This window comes from Hyperolius riggenbachi, chromosome 3 (assembly GCF_040937935.1).
Source record: "Hyperolius riggenbachi isolate aHypRig1 chromosome 3, aHypRig1.pri, whole genome shotgun sequence".
Classification (NCBI taxonomy): Eukaryota; Metazoa; Chordata; class Amphibia; order Anura; family Hyperoliidae; genus Hyperolius; species Hyperolius riggenbachi.
In genome coordinates, this window is record NC_090648.1 from 247,973,458 (window position 1) to 247,990,581 (window position 17,124).

At 40.7% G+C, this 17,124-nt stretch overlaps 1 protein-coding gene across 4 annotated transcripts in view; it reads right to left on the reverse strand.

Annotated features, from left to right (window-relative positions):
- The window catches only part of LOC137563537 (regulator of nonsense transcripts 2), a 104,562-nt gene that overhangs the window by 4,312 nt on the left and 83,126 nt on the right, over positions 1-17,124 (reverse strand). For all 4 annotated transcript variants that reach the window (XM_068276121.1, XM_068276122.1, XM_068276124.1 and 1 more), the window contains exons 16-20: positions 15,832-15,977; positions 8,793-8,897; positions 6,451-6,549; positions 6,134-6,301; positions 4,600-4,741 (exon numbers count right to left, since the gene is read on the reverse strand). In XM_068276121.1, coding sequence (XP_068132222.1) covers positions 4,600-4,741; positions 6,134-6,301; positions 6,451-6,549; positions 8,793-8,897; positions 15,832-15,977 — 660 coding nt within the window. The remainder of the gene's footprint in view (positions 1-4,599; positions 4,742-6,133; positions 6,302-6,450; positions 6,550-8,792; positions 8,898-15,831; positions 15,978-17,124) is intronic.

Sequence of the window (17,124 nt, forward strand, 5' to 3'; positions counted from 1 at the left end):
AACACAGTACAATTTTTTTTTTTTTATACTAAATGTTATTTAATATTGGTTTGAGATATATAACATTGGGTCAACATTTGATTTAATTATCATTAGAAAAATTTAAAACCTTTTCAACTTTAACATTGCTTGCTAATTACTAATGTGCCAAAATGCATTCGTCAAACATCTAATGCACGGAAAAAATGTTACATTTTGCAGGATAAACTCGCATGTGAATTCCCACTGACCTTCAATAGCTGCTGTAAAAAAAAATATGCGTGAAAATTTACATGCTATCACATATTTTAACATGAAAAAACCGCTTGCAAAAAAAGAAAAAAAAAATAGGTTTTCACAATGATACGTAATGCTGGGTACACACGATACATTTTTCCACTCGATTTTCACCCTGATCGTTTTTTCAGCTCGATTCTCTTAACTTTCGCTCATTTTTCTTATCTTTTTCTATTCTTTTCTATGAGAAATCCAGCCAAAAAATGATCGGACGGAATATGGGACATGTCGGAAATTATCTATCGGATCCATCTATCGGGGGTAAAAAACGTATGGTGTATTCCCAGCATAAGAACCCAGTCTGTTTTTACACATGGTTGGATAAAAGAAGACCTAAATAATAAATAAATCCTTAGTAATCCTGTGTTTGTGTCCAGCTACAATGTTACCACAAAAAGTTTACCACAGCTATTCTGAAGGCACCTCCCTAATACAAAGGTAAACAGCTGAATGGCAGCTCTGAACAATGAAACGATTGCTTATATCGCACAGACAATAGTTCCTTATTCTCATTACAAGGTTAGGTTTTGCTAAAAACAGCTCGGGAGGTAAAGCAAGGTTCAGACAATATGTTGCTTAGGTACATTCAGGATTAGGTTAAATCACCTCACCTATATATCTTGTATGCCATTTGTCATATATCCTGTCAGATCACATTTTCTCTTCACATCCCATCATTCAAGTCTTGAGTAGACTAAGCACTTAGTAAGACATCAACTACATACTTTTACTGCGAAGTGGTTAAAAGAGGGATAAAATTATAAAAAGTATTGTTGGTGTATATTCAGCAAACAGTAAAATTGCCATGTGCAGCAAGTGCACGGCAATGTTACTATTGTCACTTAGGTAGCGCTTGCAAATAGACTAGTAATGCGTGGGTTATTGCAGGAGTTTTACTACCTAGGTAACGCGAGTTGCGCCATTTTCACAATGCGCACTACATCCGTGGCCCTAGTACCTGTTCTGCCACTGTGTCCCATATGTATTCACTTTTTCTCCAGAGTTTTTTCTTAGGTGATATTTTCATGCCTCTTCATAAAATGCCTTTTAACTACTTTCGGACTGCAATGATTGAAATCTACACCCTATTTTGGTGGCTACCTGGCTGGCAGGGCGTAGATTTCAATCCACCGACGCAGAGTGTTCTCGCCGCTTTCGCCACTCCCGACGATCTCGCCGCTGTTTCTCCACTGCAGCTCACTCGCTTTGCCGTCTCTATAAACAGCAGAGCCCTGTGAGCGGGTCAGGAGCAGATTTCATTGGCTCCTGACCCTGTCTATCAATGTAAACCGCTCCCATTGGCTTACATTGATAGGCAGGGTCAGGAGCCAATGAAAGCGGCTCCTTACCGGCTCACAGGAACGCTTGTATCCCAGGTTACCAACATACGGCGATTGCGGTGGGTATGTGCGGCGATTCTTCGTTATCTGTCGGGATTCTGCAGTTTCTGGTACAAGTGGTATCTGGCCCTTAAGGGGGCAGAGGTTAAACCAACAGCAAGCTAGAAAATACTCAAATTTTGATAGTACTTTTTCACCAATTTGAGTACTTTTTCAATTGTAAAATGCTTAAAAAGTAATTTCAAAGAGAATATGAAAATTATCTCCTAAGAGATAACGGATTATCGTCTGACTTTAGTCTGCTGGATGATAATCAGGCATGTACGCGCACATTGGTCTTTTAGTTCCAATGTGAAGCTGCATATTGGCAATGGAGAGAAAGTGAGGATAGAGAACTTTGGCAACAAAAGGTAGAGACGGTCCAGGAAAACACGTATATACGGGATGGCAGTGGTAACAAGGGTTTGATCAATGAGATGCAAATACTCCTGAGTTTATGCAAATTTATGTAAATATTTATGCAGATATATGCAGCTTGAAAATGGACCAATCAAGTCCCACCCAGGTTTATATCTATTGGCCCATTTTCAAGCTGCTTATATTTGCATAAAAAAATGTACATAATTCTGCATGAACTCAGAAATATAGCATCTCATTGACCATCCCTACTGATAAAAAGCAAAAATCAATTAACCCTTCGCACTCTCACATGCAAATGTTCAAACAAATGCATTCACAGATTCACTCATCCAGGCACAACTGCTATCCCTACAGCTAAATTAAAAGCCGGGGTTTTAGTTCACAGAAGAATGCATTCTTATGCTTAGTCACCTATACTGCGTAGAAGTACCTAGGTAAACATAGGTGTCCTAACTCTGGCCCTGTAACATGCATAGTGCAGACATGCAAACACATTCATTGCATCAAACCTATCAATGGATTAGGAGCACATATCCTAACTTCCTCTCCTGGGAAAGACAGTGCATCTTACCAATCGCACAAGGGAGCTAACGTTATGTGTCCATGTGCACCATGCGCATACACCAGCATAAGCTGTGTGCATGCTGACAAACATACAGGGGAAGGAGGGAGTGCACTGAATTAGACCCTAGCCACAGGGGTCAATGATAAGAATAAAAATACATATATCCAGGCACATCGCCTCTAGTTAGGTGATGTGCCTGGATATATGTATTTTTATTCTACTGATAAAAAGGACTAGCTGAGGTTAATGGTGGGTCTGAGCAGACAACCAATAGGTTGGTCAGAAAGCTGGGGGAAGGTAAAGATCCCCTTCGTTTAAAATGGTTAATAATTTTTACCTATTCTTTTAGGTAAAAATGAAGGGAGGGGCCTGGTTTAAATTAAAAACTCTGTGTATACTGTATATGGGCATATATAGTAAAAAGTTAAATAAATGTAAAAATTTGTTGTGTGATAATAAAGACATTTTGTAAGACCTAGTACACAAAGGTAAATATGAATTTCCAATCGGATCAAAAATCAAATGATCACTATGAAGACTGGTTCACACAGCATCTGCTGGCAGTGGCTCGTTAAGCCGATGCTACATGCATTTCTGCTACCAAGTGGCAAAGCATTTTGAGTCCCTAGGGAGGGGACACAGAACCACACAAACTCAGTTGATGCATGTATAGTCCAAGATGAAGGGATCTACCCCTACCTTCACATAAAACACGACGCCAGCTGCTGCCACCGTCATTTAAAAAAACGTGTCCATTAATTTGAATAGAGCAGTTTGATCACTTTCAAACAACACTTTTGTCAGCTGCTGAAAACACCAAGTTTACCACCCATGTGAACCAGACCTGAAGTGAATACTGCAGGAGACTGACTGGACACAAATGATAACTGAGGTTTTGATCTGATGTTTGACTATCAAACATTCCAGTTTGTATCAGTGAATAGGTCTATGTCAGGCCATGTGCATTTGTAAACAACGGATTCATGTAATGTGACTTGATCTGGCGCCCTAGGCAATCGGTTAGGATAAACAGCCTGGACAGCATCATCACTGTACATGTGTCTATTAGTATTACATTACTATTTGGATTGTTCGCAAATTGGGAAATTGCTCTAAACAACCGACAGTTTGAAAGATTGGCAGCCTATATGCACTTGCCCAAACTCATGCTTTAAAACCCTGGTTTATTCTCCCAAATGTTTCACTATTAAAGTTGCACAAAGAACTACCGTATATACTTATAAGTATAGCAGTGTGTCTACTTCCTGCTTTCATAGAAGCAGACATATTGTTAACATCCTGTGCTTTCAAACGAGCTTATCAAAATCCTGTGCTTTCAAATGAGCTTATTTGCCTTGGCAGTCAGATGAAACGGGAGAGATCAAATTACAATTTGTGATTAGACACAGTTAAGGGGGAATTATTTTTATTAATGCTGCTGCATTTCCTACCCTCGGCCTATACTCAATCATTTATTCCATGTTTTTAAGGTAAAAGCTGGGGGAGGGGAGGGGGGGTGTCGGGCTGTACTCGAGTCGGCTTATACTCGAGTATATACGGTATGCAAATTCCTCACACAATTTTAATATTTCCGCAGAGATGAGGGTCCGTTAGTTGATTCAAGGATCCTTACAGAAAACAGGCAGCTGCCAAGTAAGTGGGTGTTCCTTCCCCAGCTTGTAACAGTAGGGATGAGCTGGAGTTTTCATTAAAGTGTACCAGAGCCAATGCTTGAGTACAAAATCACATACTTACCTAAGAAGAGGGAAGCCTCTGGATTCTAATGAGGTTTCCCTCTGTGAAGACCCTCCAAAGATTACTGACAAGGGCTTGTCTGCTATCTTATCGAGGCAGGGCTATTTATGTGATGTGGTGACCAAAAATAAACTAAGACTAAAATAAATGGACAGAGCTTTTCAAAGCCGGACTGGAGCACATGTATATAAACTTGGATGGGAGCCTTTGGAAGAACATACAGGAAACAACAGGACACAATACCTTGATAATCCTCTTGTTCCTGCCGTTCATTTATGTCCAGTGTGAGCTTTTTCATTCTCATCCTCTCCTCTTGTTCAGCCTGTTGTTGGTTCCAATGGTTTGCAGCCAGTTGGGAGGACATGGGGACATTCAGAATCTTAAACTGGAAAACAAATGAAGACTCATGATGATCTAACATCTTTTAGCCATTTCACCTGATTACCCAATGATCCCCTAATATGTACTAAGCGTAAAAGTTACTCAAGATAGATTCCTAACAAAGAGTGTGTGTGTGTGTGTGTGTAAGTGTAGTGTGTGTGTGTAGGTATAGTGTGTGTGTATGTGGTGTGTGTGTGTGTGTAGGTGTAGTGTGTGTAGGTGTAGTGTGTGTAGGTGTAGTGTGTGTAGGTGTAGTGTGTGTAGGTGTAGTGTGTGTAGGTGTAGTGTGTGTAGGTGTATGTAGTGTGTGTGTGTTAGACATTTTATGTGATCTGAAATGTTAGGGGAATCTGCTCTAACAAACTACCTCACAAGGTGCAGTTATCAGATGCCAATTAAATACTGAGCTTGGGAAAATTACATATCAGACTGTATCAGGGGGATGCCAGGAGTGAGTGGAATCCATAAATGCAACTGCAGATATCCTTCTAAAATATATGAAAGTTTCTGGATTGTAAATGAGAGCTAAGGGACCATTAAAATATAATGTGGACCCAATTGATTTATGTTGTAGTTTAATCTTTATGTTGTTTGTGTCTTGGTGATGATATGAGAGACCACTGGGAGAGAGAGGGGGAAGGTTCCACCAATATGATTCATGTTTTGCAGTAGAGTATATATGCGTTTTTAACAGCTGGATCTGTGTGCAGTTTTTGTTATAATAGGGAGATGCCATGGAATGATGCATCTATCCTTTCTGACTGTAAAGTTTGATTCATGTATCTTGCTCTACTGTCTATTCTACTGCTGTTTCGTTTTCAATAAAATCTTTAAAAAAAACAAAATAATAATAGTAATATTATCTGGACCCTATTAAGCATGCTCCCTCAGGTAACAGCTGTAAAAGCAGAAACATGCAGAAAATCAGCTTAGAGTCTTAATGCTAAGAAAGAGAATGTTCAGGTAAGGTTTTCTCACAAGTAATCCTTTTCATTCACTGTTCTGAGCTCCATAATATGAATGAAGTTCTGTAGAGTACTGAGTGTAATAGATAATCTTGGATGTGGAGAGGTTTTATTTCACAGGACTTGGAGAAGCAGCACTAACAATCAAGAAATGCATTCAGGTGACAATCTAAGCCTGTGTAATTAAATCTGCTTCGGACTGCACTGCCAGCTATGAAACAATACACGGCAGTGCAATCCAGTTTACATTTTTTTATAGCAATTCCCAGCTGCAAGAACATCAGCTCTGTTACCAAGAAAATGCTGCATTTGATTTTTAAGAAAACAACACTGTACTGTGCATCCTGCACATGAGGGAAACCATACAGATGCTACAATTTAAGAAAATACTGTTAGGTAAAAAGGAATATGATACAGAGTACAATAGTTACCTGTTGTTTGTTGCCTCTTCTGGTTAGCATTACAAATGGCATAGTAGCGCTGCAATCTGTATCTGCTTCTACATGTCCTAAGGCCGATCCTTTTTTCAGCTGGCTCTTCAGGTGCAGTGGAATGGCAACATCCAACTGATGTACTTTCACAGACTCTCCACTACGTTGCTAAAATTGGATAATGTTCACAGGTCAACAAGGTTAGAACAGGAACATTTATTACAATATAATGGCTTACATTGTTCCTGGAAAGTAAAAGCTTGGCATTTGTGAAATGGACTGACTAAAGATAAAATATCTGGCAGATAGTCACATACCTGAAGATTTTCCAGCATCATCTTATCAAGAGCCTGAATAAAGTCTTCATCTTCAGCACATTGCACATGTTTGATCCCACCTCCTTTTATCATCACCTCCTGAAAGATAAGGGTAAAAAGTGCTCATCTATTGATCATTTCTGTAATCTGCATACAGAACAGTCTACGTTTCCTTAAACCGCGCTTGAACTGGGAAAAAACCCCCAAAACTTTAAATTATCCGTAGCTTCATGTATTTGGAAGCTCCCATCAGTACCTGCAACTTTTCTGTTCTCCCAGTTGCCACTTAGCACGTTTTTATTATAGAACTGCTGGGCAGTAGAAATTTCTCCTTTGGGAGTGCCTGTGGCCATGAATGAACACTTTTTGATTGGGTCATGCACAAGGTCGTGAACCAAAAATAAACAGTAAAACGTGAAAAAGCACATTTGTACTGGTCATGCAAGTTCACAAACCACACATCCAGCAAAAGGAATTTTTCCTGCATGTCGTCTTTCCTTTGCAGACAAGCGGTTCCTTTTACTGGGCATATGTGGTTTGGGAAATTGTGCATGCCAGTCCAAAAGTGCTTGTTCAGTCAAAAGCATTTCTGCAACTGAAGATTTATTAAAGTTCTTCCAAGCCGTTGGGGTAATGGAGGAAACTGTAAATGCTTCCAGTTATATGTAATACAGAAAAGCTGTTCTGTATCGATATAAATAATAATAATACTAATAATAATTATTAATGGTCTATTAGGTGGCCAAAGATTTCTATTGCTTGGTAAACAGCCCACCACAATAAAAATTGCTTTAAAGGAGAGTTAAATATAGAGGTGTTATGATTGCAGCAATAAGCATGCATCTGCAGTGACAAACCTTTGTAATAAATACAAGACAACTTGGCCTTATGGTGAAAATATATTGCTGCAGATGGAAACAAATGACTGCAATTGCTCCACTTCTGGTTCAGCAATCTTTGCCACGGTCTAATTTGACTCTGGGTAGCACTGTAAACTACACACATAGTAGCAGATTGTTTTTAAACCTAGATTAGGTTTGCAGGATCACATGAACTCAGGTTTACTTCAAGGTGCCCACAAACTGACTGTACAATCTTACCAAGTTTACATAGTAGAAGGGTTAACACCTGTTTTGAAAATGAGATCACCCTTGTTATGCTACTTGCGAGTGTTCATTTAGGTAATTAAATTATTGGGCTGACTAGTTGTTTGAACTGAACTTTTTGCTGCCCTATTTTCCATCATATCCTTTCCGTGATGAAACCAGTGGATGTGTATAATAATTACAAACTAATGTACTTGGAATAATTCTTTGACTAAAATTATCTCTCGGTCACGGTTATTGTTGCTTGAATATATACTGATTACTATGCTGTAGTAAGTCTTAACATTTCTGAACTTATACATTAAAGAGGCTATGCAGCTTGAAATTACACTTTCATTTTATGCTGCTATCCTCTTGCCACATAAAAGTTATATTTACCTGCTGTCCCTGTTCCTCCCAAAAACCTCCCATGGCTGCCTGGTTCTGTTGCGTAGCTCTTCCCCATGCTGAAAAAAAAATCCTGTTTTCTAATAGAGAGGCCCCCTTTGTCCTAGCTTTGACAAAGGGGACCTCTCTGGCCCCGAAAAGATCGTAAGCATATGGTCAGATTATTGTACGTGTGAGATGGGACAATAAAGGCTTCACTATTCCTGCATAAATCTGTGTGCGGATTCATACGTCTCTTCTGTGGATTACGATTGCCAAGGATCCTGCACCAGCAACTGCTGGAATAAGGTGTGCGGTTTTTTCATCTCAAGTTTTTAGCAAGGGGACGGGGCTACTCGACAAAACCAGTCAGCCACGTGGCTTTGGGAGGAACAGAGCCTTCAGGTAAATTTACCTAATTGCGTAAGTGCCGCAATTTCACCACTATTCTGGGTGTAATTGTGATTTAGCTATTGAAGCCACCAATGTGATCACTCCCAAAATGCTGCAAACAGCGTTTTACGATCGCTCCGTGATCGCAATGCTGCTGATCAGCCAATCCCGGGTCCCAGGGCTAACAATACAGTCTCAGGACTGGAGATAAACAGTAATTTACATACCTGAATTCTTAACCCCTACAGTGAGTAAAAGATAAAATGGAGCACATGCTAGTTAAACACAAGAGTGGCACTGTGCAGATGTGTATATCTAATTATGCCATGTGTAGGCTCAGGTGCCCTTTAATGACCTGGCAATACAGGGTTATTCTATAGTATGCACAAGTTATAAATAATGTGATGCACACTTTTGTTTTGTTTGAAAGGGAGAGTGACAGGTGTATATTGATTTAAGTAAAAGAGGGACTGTTACAGTGTTTTCTTCATCAGTTTCATTTTCTTTGTTCGAGTCAGTCATGTAATCTGTATTTTCTTCTTCTTCTTCCTCTCTTTCATCCTCTTCATTTTCAGAAGCATCCTGAAACAACATATAGAAGCCATATATGTATTTGAAGCTTTACAGTGAACCTCTACAAGGAGCTGTAAGAAATACCTAGCGCATGTAACAATCTGGAATTTGAAGGCAGGGTTCACACTTGCTAAATTTTGTGCATGTTTTTCCATATAGCGAAACACGAATCAATCTACACAGAAGGTTAATCAATGGGTGGCTCAATTAGATAAGGGAAAAAAAGTATTTAGTAAGGAGTAGTTCTATTTCCAGTCCAGAACATTTTTATATATTTTATAAACAATTGTATATTTATATTGCATTAACTTTACTTTCTACAGTTTTGAGTTATTTGGTGTGCAATTCCCAGCTCCCGCCCTTTAACCCGAATTTTGTCACTTTAGTATGGGTAGGTGATAATGATGTCTGGAGAGACATGCTTCTGGCACTACAAAGCGCTTGCACCTTACACCTTCTCATTTCTCTTTTATACAGAATGCTATGTTACCATTGTTACTACTTATTTGTACATTTTTATGTATAGTTCAGGTATATAACATGTATATATACATGTGTATGTGTGTGTATGTGTAAAAGTAACTCAATTATTTTATTTGCTCACTTTTTATTGTTTACCTTTCACTTGTTAGGAATTAAGGCCGTAACAACGTGGACTTTTATCTGGTTAATCACTATATTCAAAGTACATTTATGATTGTGTGGTAAATAGGCATATCACTAGGTTTATTTCCATGTAGTTAAAAAGAGGCACCTTGTGTTACCCTGAAACAGTTATTACTACATACTAACACTAGGAGCAAATACATTACAAGCAAGCTGGGCTGGAAGGTATGCGAATTGCCCATTTATCTATTGGACTGGGTGGTGGTGCCAACCTCTTGTATGGTTCCAACTCTCACATGGTGATTTATTTCCTGGTTATATACTCCATCAGATTAGCACCATCTAAAATCCATTTTATTAAGCAATCTTCAATTAAAATGTTACATCATTAAAATCCACATGTGGGTATGCCTTAGATGACGCACAGGCGTTTTGGGCCGTTCCCAGTCCTTTCTCAAATCATGGCAGGCCCAGTGGGCCTGCCATGATTTGAGAAAGGACTGGGAACGGCCCGGAACGCCTGTGCGTCATCTAAGGCATACCCACATGTGGATTTTAATGATGTAACGTTTTAATTGAAGATTGCTTAATAAAATGGATTTTAGATGGTGCTAATCTGATGGAGTATATGGACAGTGACTTGTGACTCCAAAGGCGATTAGAGCACATCGACTAACCATTGGTGCTGTTGCAATTACTATATATACTTATTTCCTGGTTATAACATTTATAGTGTGTGGTCCATTGTATTTTCATCTATAGTTCTATGTATAGCAATGATGCTTTTTTAACAGTTCCTCCACACAGCACCAGCGTGTACAAATGGAATGGTATTTCTAAATACTAACATGTAGCCAAGCAAACCTGTGAATTTTTTAAGTGCACTTGAAGTAAACTCCTGAGCACTTACAGTGTTTAATGAGCACACATTCCTGCTTTGTGTAAAAACTATGAACACAAAGCAAACCAGCTAATAAGTTGAAAGAAGTACACAACAGGCACTGCAAAACCAATCTTCAGCTAAGATCTTCAAGCTTAACTTTATAGTTTCTAAAAGCATTCCATGTTTTCCAGACGTTAGAGATTATAGCTAGAGATAGCCAAAAGCTACATACACACTTTAGATTTTCATCACTTGAAAAAAATAATTCCTGATCGCCACAGCTGCAAAACTAAACTGAGTACAGGTGTCCCTTGATTGCATTTACCTCTCCTATAGCAATTTACAAGACCAGATCACTCTTGCCTACCACCTACTGTTCACTGGGGAATCCACAAAGGAAGTTCCTGCAACAGGATGATGCTTGCTCATGCAACCCCTTTCCCTTTGCATAGAGCAGAATACATTACCTGTCTAGGAGTTAAAAGGCTTGACTGGACAGCAATTATTCCAAAATTGCAGCTCAAACAGATTAAGAATGATCGATTTGAGAGACAAATATATATACAGGTTTAGATTTATGTGGCGATTCCATCACAAGCTCAGACCCTTTGCAACAGATCATGCAACACAAAATAAGAAGAAAAAAACCTTTGAGGTTATTGGCCAACATAGAGGTTATTTATGACAGACAAGCTGGTATTTCACTATTTCATTAAAGAGGCACTATTAGCAATAACATGCCCCCCAAAGAAAACACATATGTAAGTAGATAAATACGTCCTCTACTTACATAACAGATGTATTGCCCTGTCCTCGGTTTCCTTCCATATCATTTTAGATTATAAATAAAGGGTCATTCTCTTCATGGCAGGGGCCATCTTGCTTCCTCCGGTATATTCTCCTCCCCCCCCCCCCCCGCAACCCCCTCCTCCCTTCACTTATTCTCACTTATTAAAAAGGCAGCTGGCAAAGACTCACCTAATAATAGATCCAAGCGCTGCAGTTCCCCCCCATACTCTCTGCACTACCACCAGCGGCAGTGCAGAGAGTATGGGGGGGGGAACTGCAGCGCCTGGAAACATTATCCCTGCAGTCTGTGCGCCGCCTTTATCCTTCCCCAAAGTTCTGTGCGGGGAAGAAGGAGAATGCGGCGGCGGGCGGCAGAAGGGCAGGAGGGGGGGCGCGGACATCACACTGGAGGAGGGGGGCAGAGGACAGTGACAGGAGATAGCCTCTGGCCCCCCCTCCGTGCGCTCTTACAGCGGCTACAACCACCGCAGACAAGGGGAGAGCAGGCGGCCAATCGCAGCGCAGAGAGGTGATTGACAGAGGCTTTAGCCAATCAGCCTGCCAGTCATTTCTGTTCTGCGGCCGTGCGTCCTGCAGGCATGGGGAGAGAAAAACCTCCTAGGAAAAAAAGTAAGAATGATTTTAACTATTTGCATTGCCTTATTAGCATCCTTTTTGTCTATGTAATAGCCTAAAATAGAAAATTGATTTCACATATAATGCCTAACAGTTACTCTTTAACCAAACTCTTAAGGGCCCGTTTCCACTAGCCACCGCGCATGGCTACGAGACGCACGGTGGCACTTCCTGGAATCCCAGAAGCCATGCCATGCATGGCTATGGGATTCGCAGCCTACCACACGGAAACTGACGGCAATGTCGGCTGAATCGCTAGTGTGCGCGATTAGCCTGCGGGGAAACTCTGCGGATTCGGCCCGGTTTCCGCACTAGTGGAAACGGGGCCCTTAAAGAGACTCTGAAGCGAGAATAAATCTCGCTTCAGAGCTCATAGTTAGCAGGGGCATGTGTGCCCCTGCTAAAACGCCGCTATCCCGCGGCTAAACGGGGGTCCCTTCACCCCCAAACCCACCCCCCCAAGACTTGGTCGTAGACTTGGTCGTTTCTGGAGGCAGGGCTAACGGCTGCAGCCCTGCCTCCAGTTGCGTCTATCAGCGGCGCATCGCCGCCTCTCCCCCGCCCCTCTCAGTGAAGGAAGACTGAGAGGGGCGGGAGAGAGGCGGAGATACGTGCTGACAGACGCGTGTGGGGCAGGGCTGCGGCGGTTAGCCCTGCCCCAACCAGGAAGCGCTCCCCCGCTGCACCGAGAGGATTTGGGGGTGAAGGGACCCCCGTTTAGCGGCGCGATAGCGGCGGTTTAGCAGGGGCACACATGCCCCTGCTATCTATGAGGTCTGAAGCGAGATTTATTCTCGCTTCAGACTCTCTTTAAAGGCAATGGATTGCAAACCACAAACGAGTGTGAGCCAAAGGCCTCAGAGGAGTAATGCATACTAGTTACCGGACAATAAACCTCAATCTGTTGACGGAGTTGTTGCTCTTAAATGAATCTGTAGCACTTAAAGAGAAACTCTGACCAAGAATTAAACTTTATCCCAATCAGTAGCTGATACCCCCTTTTACATGAGAAATTATTCCTTTTCACAAAAAGACCATCATGGGGCGCTGTATGACTGATATTGTGGTGAAACCTCTCCCACATGAAACTCTGAGGACCTTGGTACTCCTGGCAGTTTCCGGTCTGTGAACCTTGTTGCATTGTGGGAAATAGCTGTTTACAGCGGTTTCCAACTGCCAAAAAAGCATGCAGCAACTACATCACCTGCCAACAGTAAAAATGTCACCATGTAATAAATGTCAGAATGTAAATCAGGGATTTAAAAGATTTTTACAATGGGCAAACACTGACTAAATCATTTATACATAATTATTGTAAAAATGAAGCACTTTTTTTATAACATTATTTTCACTGGAGTTCCTCTTTAAATAGTATGGTACTGCCAACTTCCATGACTGTCTAACCACACAGGTGTTTTAGCTCGACAGTCCCTGCAATGTTGCAAAACCTCATTTTTACAGTCTGCGGTGAGAAGTGATGTGAAGAGTAAATATCTCTCATGTTTACTTACTGTGGTGATGGGTATTTCCATATAGTTCATAAAATACTGCAGCAGAAACTTAAAAAAAGTCAACAAAAAAAAAACAAAACATACCTATACTTTATTTAAAAGTCAATAGAAATAGTTTATTTCCTTGTAGCAGGTTATGATTTCTACCCCACTTGATGTAATCCTTAAACACTGGATTGTGGATGTGTTACTGACATCTTAATACAACTACTGAAGAACGCTAAAAGATAGTTCAGTGCCATGTTTCAGATCATGGGACTTTTCACAGTGGCATGTCTGTATTCAGTAGAATAACTGTGTCTGCCTGAAACAGGTTTCAGGCCAAAACACATTACTTTCTACTGGTTACTTAGCCTAATAGAGAATTAGGTGGAATTTCTAGACTGCACAAGGATGTTTGTTTCTGTGGGAATGAGAAGACCTTGGAGGGAGATCTCTTTTTTTACCTCTATGCACATTTATTCTGTGTAGGACAGATAACATCCTCATAAGCATTTAAGGATGCAAATACTTCTAAATATGCTAAAAGTAGCCCTATTTGGCCCTGATGAATAATGTAATTACGTGTAAAGCATTATGATTTGGCATCTCTCAAGAGAACAGAGGAATGTATGGTTTGCTCATTGTTTACCTGTGCTTCACTTGTAATAACAGTGCCTACATATACACCAAGGACTTCTTAAGCCAATAACCTGCCAGCGCAATAGCTTTCCCACGCCTCTTCCTGATGCCTATGAATCCGCCACCATGGTTATGTGTGACAACAGAACTTCTATTCATCTCTCAAATATATGGGATTGGTTACCTTCACAGGACTTATCAAACCTTTCTACAATCCATTCTCTCCCTGTCCTCTCAAACCTCATGTCCAGAAATAAATCTAAGATAACCAATTTAGATTGTGATTAAGAAAAGTGGGTTGCAAGAACATAGAGAGGCATAGAGAAGTGATTAGACCAGCAGCAGTGCCCATGCGTGGAAATGTGTACAGGCTGCTGGGTAAAGATATTAATTTTAGTTGTTTTGGCCTTAAAAAGAGAGTTTAATGTGAACCTTTGTTCGGCTGTTTATGGATCAATAACAGTTATACAGTTCTTGCACTTTCTTCATGCATTTAACCGCTCTTAGTGGCCAACTCTCACTAGACCAGTTACCACAAATCAGGCACAAATCTTACTCCACTAATAATCAGACTAAGGTTTACTTTAAACTTCGAATGGCATCTCTGTAAGTGTCGGAGATGGAAAGCAGCAGTAGGCTACTGACAAATCACCTACAATTCTAGTTTTTTCTGTAAACATTTCAGAATTTAAGAAATGAAGAAAAATCCATCTCTGTGAAAACTTGGGCTGTCTGTAAACAGCAGAATACTTTGTTCCTCTCATGGGCTACGCAATAGGGCTGCTTCCAGTTCTAGCGGTAATCTGCCCTGGAAGGGGGGAGCTGGGTTGGAATTATGATTTTTGCATAAATGAGATTTATGTGGGACAAAGTCAGGTAGTCCCAACCCCATCAGCTGGCAATATTTTGTATTATGCAGTTAGAATAATAAGAGATTAACCTATTTTGGTTCCTGGACGTAGTTTCTACGTCCAGGAACCATGCGCGCTCCCGCGGCCGATCGCGCACGTGCACCTCGCACTCCCGGCCGCGGATTCGGTAGCCAGGGAATCAATGTATCGGGCTATGGTGCCCGATCATTGATTCCTCTCCCCCGCTGAAAAAGCGACAGCTTCTCTCGGAAGCTGCGCCTTTTCTGGCCGTTCCCTCTCCGATGAGTCACTCTAAGCGTGTGTTACGCTTAGAGTGACGTCACGTAAACAAACTCATGGCCGCCATCTTGTGGCCAAAAAGTAATACTACACCTGTAAGAAAAAAAAAATACAAATTAACACACATTTACATTATAAATCTATTGTTTACCTCCCACCCTCCCAAAACTACCCAAATAAAATGTTTACTATAAAAAAAAAAAACCATTACAATAATAATAAAAAAAAACAACATGTAAATATTTACCTAAGGGTCTAAACTTTTTAAATATCAATGTAAAGATGAAATATTTCTATTTTTTTTTTATTTTAAACTTGTAAATAGTGATAGATGCAAACTGGAAAAAATGCACCTTTATTTCCAAATAAAATATTGTCGCCATACATTGTGATAGGGACATAATTTTAACGGTGTAATAACCGGGACATATGGGCAAATACAATACGTGAGTTTTAATTATGGAGGCATGTATTATTTTAAAACTATAATGGCTAAAAACTGAGAAATAATGAATTTTTCCATTTTTTTCTTATTCTTCCTGTTAAAATGCATTTACAGTAAAGTGGCTCTTAGCAAAATGTACCCCCCAAAGAAAGCCTAATTGGTGGCGGAAAAAACAAGATATAGATCAGTGCATTGTGATAAGTAGTGATAAAGTTATAGGCTAATGAATGGGAGGTGAACATTTCTCACGTGAAAACCACGGAACCTGAATGGGTTAATAATATAAAAAAAAATTACTAACCTCTTCTTCAGGTTCATTCATTTCACTTTCATTTCCAGACTGTTCCTCTGTCTCTCCTCCAGCTTCTTCCTCCTCTTCGTCATCGTCATCCTCCAGTGCCACACCCTCAGCCATGGAATGCTTTGAATCCTTGTCATTTACAAGACCTTAATAATTGCAAGATGTAACTTGTTAGGATTTTTACAAGAACTTTAAAATAACAAAGCAAAGATAAACCATTTAAGACAGACATTAAGCAGGAGTTATTTAAATTGGGTACTGATTTAAGAAGTCTTAAGGTGCCCATACATCTAGCAATTTTGGCAGCCAATCAACCAAGATAAAGATCTCTCTCTGATTGGAGAGAGATCTGTGGCCACCATAAACTACAGGTTGATTCCCAATCAATTTCAACATAGAATCTTTTGGGAATTGGCCTAGTGACACCGCCTTGTCGCCCTTGCTGCTCCCCCTCCCCCCCCCCCCAAGTGTAAAATGCCCCCCCCTGAAGTTCCCACGTTTTATCTGTCGGTGCCCACCACTGGCTCCATCCACTTCCTCACACACCCCACATGATTGCCGGCGTATTGCACATGGGCGCACGAGACATAGCACAGACACACACACACACACACACAATGAAAGCATTTTCCAGTACGTCTAATTGATACATGTGACCAATTTTGGCCCAAAATTGGTTGCATCGTCGATCTGACATGCTCTTGGCGGCACAGATTTTCATCCAATTCGCTTATAATCATTGAATCGGATGGTTGATCTCTAGATGCTAGAAATAGTTATTTAAGACTCATTTCTAGCATGCAACTTCTATGGCAAGGTACATGGATTGTAACTGTATTTTCCTAACTACAGAAATTTGTAATTAACCTGGAAATTACACATTTATCTAAGATGGCTCCCTCTAGTGCTCCCTGTGACTGGGTTGGCACTGCTCAGTGTACTTTATGGTTTACAAGACAGTCTTGAATAAAAAAAATGTAGAATATATTTGTATCCTTGCTTAAAGAGACCCTGTAACAAAAAAAACATCCCCTGGGGGGTACTCACCTCAGTAGGGGGAAGCCACAGGGTCCTAATGAGGCTTCCCCCTCCGCTGTAGCTGCAGGCAGTCCAGCGCTGGCTCCCCCGAAGTGTCCCGGAATCCTCCTTCGACAAGCCTGAAAAGCACTGATTTATTTACCTTTCTTGGCTCCAGCGGGGGCGCTGTTGCGGCTCTCTGCACGGAGATAGGCGAAAATAGCTGATCTCTGTCGGGTCCGCTCTACTCCGCAGGTGACTTGCGCCTGCGCAGTA